We start from the raw sequence: 9,489 nt of genomic DNA, 5'->3' as shown, positions 1-9,489 counted from the left end.
ATGGGGGCAGTTTAGGGAAGCAGCTCCCATGGCGGCGGAGGAGGGTCTAAAATGCCCAATTTTTCTTTGGCAGTTGTTGAAGATTGGGCAAACATCTTACCGTTAATCAAGGCATCTTTGGCGCCCAGGACATGGTCGGCATACAGGAGCCACTGGAACAGCTGGGAAGATTTATGTCTACAAAGGGGCGTGCAGGTACAAAAGGCCAATAGGGTGCATATTTTAGACTGGCTGGCGCAGCTAAGGCGTGTCGGGGTCAGTAGAGCTGGTGCGGCAGGAAGACTGTCTGCTGTTGCATTTGTTAATAAAGCGCTGGGTCATGCGGACCACTCGGGAGCCTTCCTGATCAGGAAGGTGTTGAAAGGTTGGGGAAGGGTGGCCCCCCGGCCAAAGGACCGGAGGGAGCCAATAATGCAGGACAGGCTGAGGCGTTTAGCCTCGAGCGTGGCTTTGGTTTGCAAGTCGGAATATGAGAGGCTGTTGTTTAGGGCTGCATTCGCAGTGGCATTTGCAGGAGTGCTCAGAGTGGGCGAGCTCGTGGCATCGGCTAAGGTGAATGGCTCAGGAGGAGTTCAGTTTGAACACGTTCGGGTGACAGACGGGGGTCTTCTATTATTCGTGCCAAGGTCCAAAACTGACCAAGAGGGCAGGGGGACATGGTTGCCACTCACTAAGCAGGATTGTGTTGACAGTTGTCCGGTCAGTTGTGTTGAACAGTACCTGTCCGCACGACCGGCGGGAGGTGAGCTGTTCTTCATACATGAGGACGGGTCAGCATTGTCTGCGTTCCAATTCCGTAGGGTGCTCGCCAAGGCGGCCGAGAAAGCTGGGTTGGACCCTGAAAGGATTGCACCGCATTCATTTAGAATAGGCGCAGCGAACAGCGTGGCACAGAAGTGCCTCCCAGCAGCTGAGATTAAACGTCTCGGTAGATGGAAGTCTACGCAATATAAAACATACATTAGACCGACTAAGGGGCAGAATTAAGTGGCAGTTTGGGGGGCTGGGAATTGCTGGTGGCTGGGGGTTTGAAGGGTGGCTAATTTGTCGGGTAATTCATGACGGTGTACTCTGTTTTACCAGGTGTTGTAATTGAGAAAGCCCCGCCAGTTCGCGTGTGGATTGTTGGGCATTCATACGTCCACTGGGCTCACATCAGGGCGCTGCAGTCGCCGGAGGGACAGCAACTTGGATTCCCAACGTCCAAGGCAAGCTTCCGGTGGTTAGGGCGCAGGGGATTGTTGTGGGCTGATTTGCCGGCGCTCTTGCAGGAGGCGCACAGGAGATGGGGGTGGCCTAATATTTTAGTGCTGCACCTCGGGGGAAATGATTTGGGGGCGCTGCCCGCATTGGAGCTGATAAAAAGAATGTCAGCGGATGTGCATTGGGTGCACACTTGGTTGAAGGAGGTGACTGTGGGATGGTCAAATGTGGTTGCAAGACTGCATTGGAGACACATTGTCACCCAGAAGGCCGCGTATAACGTATGCAAGAAAGTCAATAGGGAGATGAGAAGGACGGTCACGAGTTTGGGGGGTTTCGTGGTTCGGCACGAAACTATCACGGCCGACAAAAAGGACCTATTTAGGCCAGATGGGGTCCACCTGACGGACGTTGGGCTGGACATTTTTCTAAAGGCCATCAGGGGAGCCCTATTGAGGGTTATTTCGTAAAGTTCAAAAATGTGGTTATGTTATTGCTGTTATTGCTGTTTTTTATAGTTACTGTTAAGTTAATATCGTTACTATTTATGGTTGTGGTTAATAAATAGGTGCCTGTTGGTTTGGTTTGGCGACAAGAGTTCGCCTGGCTCTTGTGGCGGGTGGTCAATGCCCTGGGGAGCGGGCACAAAGAGAGAAGAGTGACGGTCCAGAAATAAGGGAGGGGTTCTGCCCGCCAGGCGCCGGTCTGGGGGTCCCCTCCCTCGCGAATGTGGGCCGAAGATCTCTCAACATCACAACTCTCTCTGAGTGCCATTGGGCGTGTCAGCCGGGTGGCACGCTGCAGGTATCGGAAGGGGCCTTGACCATCTGCTAGTAGGGGCTAGGATAGGGAGAGATGCCGCCAACGATGATTACGAACTTGTTGCCAAGTTTTGATGATAGGTTGATTAAGTGCCTAAGCGTAATTAGAGTAACGCTTAGGCACTAGTTAAAGCGTTTATTTAATAAACGTGGACCGTGACCAGTCCTTTTTCTCCCAACAATGGTGTGTGTTGTCTTATTTATTTAGATAAGCTAAGACAGTTTGGAGGACGGAATAGGGAGTTTAGACCTTATGATAGTGGAGGGCCCTCTAGTGGGCCAGTAACAACATTAAGGGATTACCAACTTGAAGTCTGGAGAAATGCTAAAGCCATGTTTGTTACAATGTTGCATTTTGGGGAGGCGGTGTCTGTTCTTACCTTTATAGGGTCCTGCAGCAGTGATTCCAGCCTCTTTCGGTTTCCAGACTTCAAGGAGAAGGTTTTTCCCGCCCACCCGTCCCAAGGAAGAAGAGTCTGGCAGCAAAGAAGTGGCTGAGTAGGGTGAGCCGACTCTGCAGGGGTAGGTTTAATTGAGCTAGCCTGAAGTAAGACCGAGTCTTTAATATAGCCATCCACCCCTGGCTGTTGGGTTGTACGATTCTGTGGTCTGGGGTTGCCTTACCGGGTTGGTTGGATATGCCTCAGCAGGCGGGTGGTCAATGCCCTGGGGAGCGGGCACAAAGAGAGAAGAGTGACGGTCCAGAAATAAGGGAGGGGTTCTGCCCGCCAGGCGCCGGTCTGGGGGTCCCCTCCCTCGCGAATGTGGGCCGAAGATCTCTCAACATCACAACTCTCTCTGAGTGCCATTGGGCGTGTCAGCCGGGTGGCACGCTGCAGGTATCGGAAGGGGCCTTGACCATCTGCTAGTAGGGGCTAGGATAGGGAGAGATGCCGCCAACGATGATTACGAACTTGTTGCCAAGTTTTGATGATAGGTTGATTAAGTGCCTAAGCGTAATTAGAGTAACGCTTAGGCACTAGTTAAAGCGTTTATTTAATAAACGTGGACCGTGACCGGTCCTTTTTCTCCCAACAATGGTGTGTGTTGTCTTATTTATTTAGATAAGCTAAGACAGTTTGGAGGATGGAATAGGGGGTTTAGACCTTATGTTCCTCATGATATAGCTGCAAAATGTTACTAAACACTGGCAAATACAACTGATTATATTTACCATAAATATTGCTATATCATAAGGGTTTATTTAATGGCACAACTATTAATGCTATTTAAATTGAGGATTGGAAAAGTGACTATGTTTAGTGGGAAACTGTACAATCCTAAGTGATTATGAATTTTAGGATAAAATGAGAAATCACAATGTGATAACTAATTGGAAAAGCCTCAAATTTCAAAAGCAAAAAAAACAAACAAAAAACTCTGCTTCTGTGGGAAACCAAAACAAAAAACTGGAGTACAAGGTATACCCCGCTCATACAGCGGGTTAGGGACCGGAGCCCCGCTGTAAAGTGAAACAAGGCAGTTTTAGCTTTCTTTTCACTTGCTAGTGTGTTTAAAAAACTTGAAAACATGTTTGAACTGACATATATTAGGTGTGCAATAGTGCTACGTTTAGTTTAACACAAGCACAGCACAGTATTCAATTAGTATTCAATAAATACTGTACCTGTAAAATAGTGACAATTACTGTAGTACAATTTGCCAATTGCACTGTAATGCTGTAAACAGAGTGACCTTAGCATAACAAAATAGAGCCAGTCACCTTTCTTGCAATATCACAATGATTACAGCGCTGTTTCAAAATTCTTGGAGGTTGAACTTCAGCTCCACAGAGCGCTGTATTAGCGAAGCACTGTAAAGTGAAGCGCTGTAAAGTGAGCTATACCTGTATATACAGATTAGACAAGTTACAGTACTTAATAGAAAGACAGAAACTCAGGGGGTGATATACTATATAGTCTGTTAGTAAAGCTCCACTGACTTTACAGATAATCTGCTGCAAAAAGGATTTGCTCTAATCATTTAAAGAATCTAATGTTTGCAATATTGACCTAGGTAGACATTGTGTTTAATCCAATGAAAGAGGTTTATATATTGCCATTTTTGAGCAGTACATGGCGAGCCAATCAAAAAGTAATTACTTGCATCACTCTGTTCAGGACTTTAGCTATGTGTTTAATTACATGTTAATGAATTGTATACCTATGTGTAAGATTTGTTCTTATGATAGCCTTAAATTTCCATAGTATTTGTCCTAAAGTTTCTATGTACAGGGCTTGTGCACAAAATTCCTACCCTTTTGCAAAATGTGTGAGCACTGTAACTAAAAAATAAACAAAACAAAACACACTTTGTTTTCTTCTGCAGAATCTACACTTTTGAATATATTTCTGTCTGTTTGTGAGTATGTGTGAGTGTGTCTTGGTGTGTGTGTGTTTGTCAGTGTCTTTTTGGGTCTGTGAGTATCTGTGTGTGTTAGAGAGTGGGAGTGTGTGTTTATGTGTGAGAAAAACTGTGAGTTTGTCAAGGTTAAGCATATAATTGTTTTGCTGTGCATGAAGCAAGAGTGTGAGTGTGTGTATGTAAGAGTGAGTGTATGTGTATGTATGTATGTATGTATGTATGTATGTATGAGTGTGTAGTGTTTGTATGCAGAGGCGTAACTAGAAACCACAGGGCCCAGGTGCAAGAATCTAAGAAGGGGCCCCCCCACCGCCCCTCCCCCCCCCCAAAAAAAAAGGTGAATTTAATACATTTTTAAAAAAAAAAAATTACATTTAACACAGAAAAAATGTAAATCAGATTACATGTCTGCAAAAGGAGGTACCCTGTGCCCACAGTCTGTGAGATGCTCTGACCCCCTATTACTGTATATATAACACTATTTAACTCCCCAGAACTGTATATAGTAAGTTAGTGACACAGTCTGTAATCTGCTGGTGAGATGGCTGGCCTTACCCTACCCGCCCAGTACTTTATAAAGTGACCACAGTAGTCAGTGACATGGTCCACCCCCCATACTGTATATAGTGGTACTGTATAATGACACTGTTCACCCCCTGCCCCACCAATGCTGTAGTAACAAGGTCTGTAATTTGCTGGTTCCTCAAACATACACACATACATACATACATGCATAAATACACACACAGTCACATACATACACACACACATAAACACCAATGGGTAAAACAGAAACACTAACCCCTGTAGTCATGTCACACTCACATGATATCAGTGCAGGCAGTGGTAGTTTCGCACCCCCTGTAGTTTCGCCCCTGTTTGTATGAATGTAATGCATGATTGGGTATGTATGTATATGTAAGGGAGTGTGTGTGTTTATGAGTGTGTGTATATATAAGTGAGTGTGAAGTATGTGTCTGTGTATGAATGTGAATGTGTGTTTGTATATATGTGTATCTATGTTATATAATGTGTATATATATACATACACTGTATGTGTGTGAGTGTTTGTATGCATACAGTATATATATATATATATATATATATATATATATATATATGTGTGTGTGTGTATATATGTATAAGTATATATATACTGACAGTCATACAATGTGCTAACTTGCTACTTACAACACACCACCAGACTTTGGTCAGTTATGTTGATTCAACATTTATTCACTAACTTTCACTCGCCATTGTTAAATTTTCACTCGCCAATGGCTAGTGGAAATTTTGAGCCCTGTGTGTATATATATATATATATATATATATATATATACAAACACACACATATATATATATACACACACATATACATATATATATATATATATATATACACACATATATTAAATATGTGTGTGTGTCTGCCTCCCATTGCCTATTTATAAAAAGTACACAAATAAATAGTACACTAAAATTTTTGGAATTGCAAGAGAGAAAGTAAGAAAATAAGACGCAAGGAGATTTTTTTTTTTTAATATTCAGATGAAAACTTTATTATAGAAATATTGTTCAAAAAAGCTCACATCTGGTAAAAAGGTCTCATCCGGTAAAATTGTCACATCTGATTAAAAGGTCACGTCCGGTTGAAAGGTCATATCCGGTTGAAAGGTCATATCCAGTTGAAAGGTCATATCCAGTTGAAAGGTCATATCCAGTTGAAAGGTCATATCCGGTTGAAAGTCCAATCTGAAGTCACAGACAAAATGACCACAAACACCCACATTTGAGGAACTATTTGGTGCAGCAGCAGCAACAGCAAAAAAGTCCCCTAATGCACTTCCAAAAGGAGCGCCACCTGCTTGTTCTTCTAGGAGGTGAAGACATAGAGGTCTCTTCATGGTCTTCATCCGATGGTACTGCAGCATCAGGAATGGGAGGGCTTGATTTAGCTGTTACAAAGCTATTGTCACTATCATGATCATCATTATGCTGAGAACAGCAGCTGTAATATTCGTCAAGTTCACCACTCATAGATGGGGATGACATAGCTCTTTTGTTGCTGCATGTGGGTTTTTCGTCGGTCTCTGCAGAGTTGCTATCCAACTGAGGTCCTATGCTAATCCACTGATTATTCAGGATTGGCTCCAACGAACACCTTCTCTCTGGGTTTTTAACAAGGAGTTTGCTGAGTAAGATCTTGCATTCGTTAGATAGGTAGGCTGGAACATCATAGTTTCCCTGAAGTACAAACATTCTCATTGTACTCAGATTTTGGCTATAAAATGGCAGAGAACAAGTGACCATTTCATAGAACACCACACCAAGGGCCCAAATGTCCACTTCTGGCCCTACATACTCCCTACGTTCATAATATTCTGGAGGCAGGTGAGTTAATGTTCCTGGGAATTTATTTGTCATTTTCCCTAAAGTGAATGTATCACTTAGTCCAAAATCAGAAAGCTTGATATTCCCTTCACAGTCTAGAAGAATGTTCAAAGACTTTATGTCATGGTGAACAACAGATTTTTGATGACAGTGATGAACTGCTGCCAATAGTTGACAAAATAGGACACGTGCTTTATTCTCTTCCATGCGCCCATGTTTTACTAAGTGATGGTAAAGATCTCCTCCGCTGGCATATTCCAATACAAGGTAAAGAGTGGTCCTGGTGTTAATCACCTTGTACAGTTGAACTATATTAGGGTGATTCAACCGCTTCATAATCTTAGCTTCTTGCAAAAGTATTTGCAGATGAGCGTGATCCATACTCTTTTTCTTGATTACCTTAATGGCAACTTCTCTGCCAGTCTTATCGTGCTTAGCCAATCTCACCTCACCAAAGGCGCCTTTTCCAAGTGTTTTAAGGAGATGGTAGTCTCCTATACATCTGCGGGGTCTTTCAACACTGCTATTCATGTCTGTGATGATTCTCTGTATCTCAGTAGCAACTCTAGTGAAGTATGGGTGGCAGGTGTGAGGAGCAATTTATGGATACATATGGAGGTTTTGTGATGTCATAGTACTCAGTGAGCATACGTAGGCAAAAGGTATGAGGAATAATGGACATTGTGGATTTGTGACATCATAAAATAAAGAGACCACACAGGCCCTGCCCACAACATAAGATGTTCCTCACCATGTTATTCAGAATGGAAACCAAAATATATATAGCTTCATATTAGAACCACTGAAACTTAAATGTCTTGACACACACCTAGATTACAAGTTTGTGTGTTCCTCTTTTAACGCTGAAAATATGGTATTTTCAGTGTTAAAACAGCACCGCCGCCATTACGAGTCTTGTCGGTTTAGCTGTACCTCACGCCTTTTAGCCTGTACTGCAACATCAATCCCGAACTCCTAAAAATGACGATTTTTCATGGAATTCCCATAGCGCCGGTATTACGAGTTTTGCGGTGAGGATAAAGAGTGAGCAATACAGCCTAAAATGACAAGATCTGTACCGCCATCTAAAGTCAGTAGTTATGAGTTTTACACTACAAAGATGTAACATAAAACTCATAACTAAAGTGTTAAAAAGTACACTAACACCCATAAACTACCTTTTAACCCCTAAACCGAGGCCCTCCTGCATCGCAAACACTATAATAAATGTATTAACCCAAAATCTGCTGCTCCCGACATCACCGCCACTTCAAAAAATTATTAACGCCTATTCCGACGCTCCCCGACATTTTCACCACTATAATTAACTTATTAACCCCTAAACCACCGCCCTCCTACATTACAAACACTTTTTAAATATTATTAACCCCTTATCTGCCATCCGTCCACATCGCCCCCACTATACTAAAGTTATAAAGCCCTACACTGCTGCCACTATATTAAACCTATTAACCCCTGAACTGAAAGCCCCCCACAACAAAATATACTAAATTAAACTATTAACCCCTAAACCAAAAGCCCCCGCACATTGCAATAAACTCATTTAAACTATTCACCCCTAAACCTAACTTTATATTAAAATTGCAATTTCCCTATCTTAAATTAAATTAAAATTTACCTGTCAAATTAACAAAAATAAGTTTAAACTAAGTTTAAACTAACAATTAAACTAATATAATTATTAAACTAAAATTAAATATTTTTTTACACATTAAAAAAATCCTAACATTACAAAGTATCTAATTACAAAATGAAATGCAGATAGCCCTCAATTTACGCCGGGGTTAGGTTCCAGAAGGAATGGTTGTAAATCCAAACCATTGTAAATTGAAACCCAGTTTATAATGTAAGTCAATGGGAAGTGAGGGAGTTAGGTTCCAGGCCCCTCTCAAAATTGGCATAAGTAAAACCTAATACATTATTTTTAAAGCTTTGAAATGAAGACTTTAAATGCTAAACAGCATTATAAACCTAATAAAATAACCACACAACACAGAATATATAATTGAACTATGTTAAAAGAACAAAAACATTTGCTAAACAGCATTATAAACCTAATAAAAAAATCACACAACACAGACTTCACTTGCATTTTTCTGCAAACTGTTCTTTCTATGCATTTCAATCTGGACTGATTTATAGACAGGAAGATCTTGTTCCTTTGAAATCTGCTCAATAGCTCAAGTCTGGTTAAACTGATTAATTTCAGCTTGCTTGGCTTTGCTGCAACACAAGCGGACATCTCCACCTACTGGCTATTTTAATCAATGCACTGCTTTTCAATGCTTTTCAATAGCAGTCACATGGCTCGAAAAAAAGGTTGTTATTCTGAAACGGTGCAAATTGAACCGTTGTAAACCGAGGGCCACCTGTACTAAGTTACAAAAAATAATAAACACTTAATTACAAAAAATAAAAAATGAAATTATCCAAAATAAAATAGAATTACACCTAATCTAATAGCCCTATCAAAATAAAAAAGCCAACCCAAAATAAAAAAAACCCTAGCCTACAATAAACCACCAATGGCCCTTAAAAGAGCTTTTTGTGGGGCATTGCCCCAAAGATATCAGCTTTTTTACCTGAAAAAAACATGACAACCCCCCAATAGTAAAACCCACCACACAACCAACCCCCCAAAATAAAAAACCTAATTCTAAAAAACCCTAAGCTACCCATTGCCCTGAAA

At 41.6% G+C, this 9,489-nt stretch overlaps 1 protein-coding gene across 1 annotated transcript; it reads right to left on the bottom strand.

The window, feature by feature from the left end:
* Positions 1-6,185: 6,185 nt before the first annotated feature.
* Positions 6,186-7,310, bottom strand: LOC128640742 (MAP/microtubule affinity-regulating kinase 4-like). Its single transcript, XM_053693170.1, has one exon. It carries the CDS (start codon positions 7,308-7,310, stop codon positions 6,186-6,188), a length of 1,125 nt encoding a protein of 374 aa, XP_053549145.1.
* Positions 7,311-9,489: the final 2,179 nt, after the last annotated feature.

This window comes from Bombina bombina, chromosome 10 (genome assembly GCF_027579735.1).
Source record: "Bombina bombina isolate aBomBom1 chromosome 10, aBomBom1.pri, whole genome shotgun sequence".
Taxonomy (NCBI): domain Eukaryota; kingdom Metazoa; phylum Chordata; class Amphibia; order Anura; family Bombinatoridae; genus Bombina; species Bombina bombina.
This window is presented reverse-complemented; position numbering and strand designations above follow the sequence as displayed.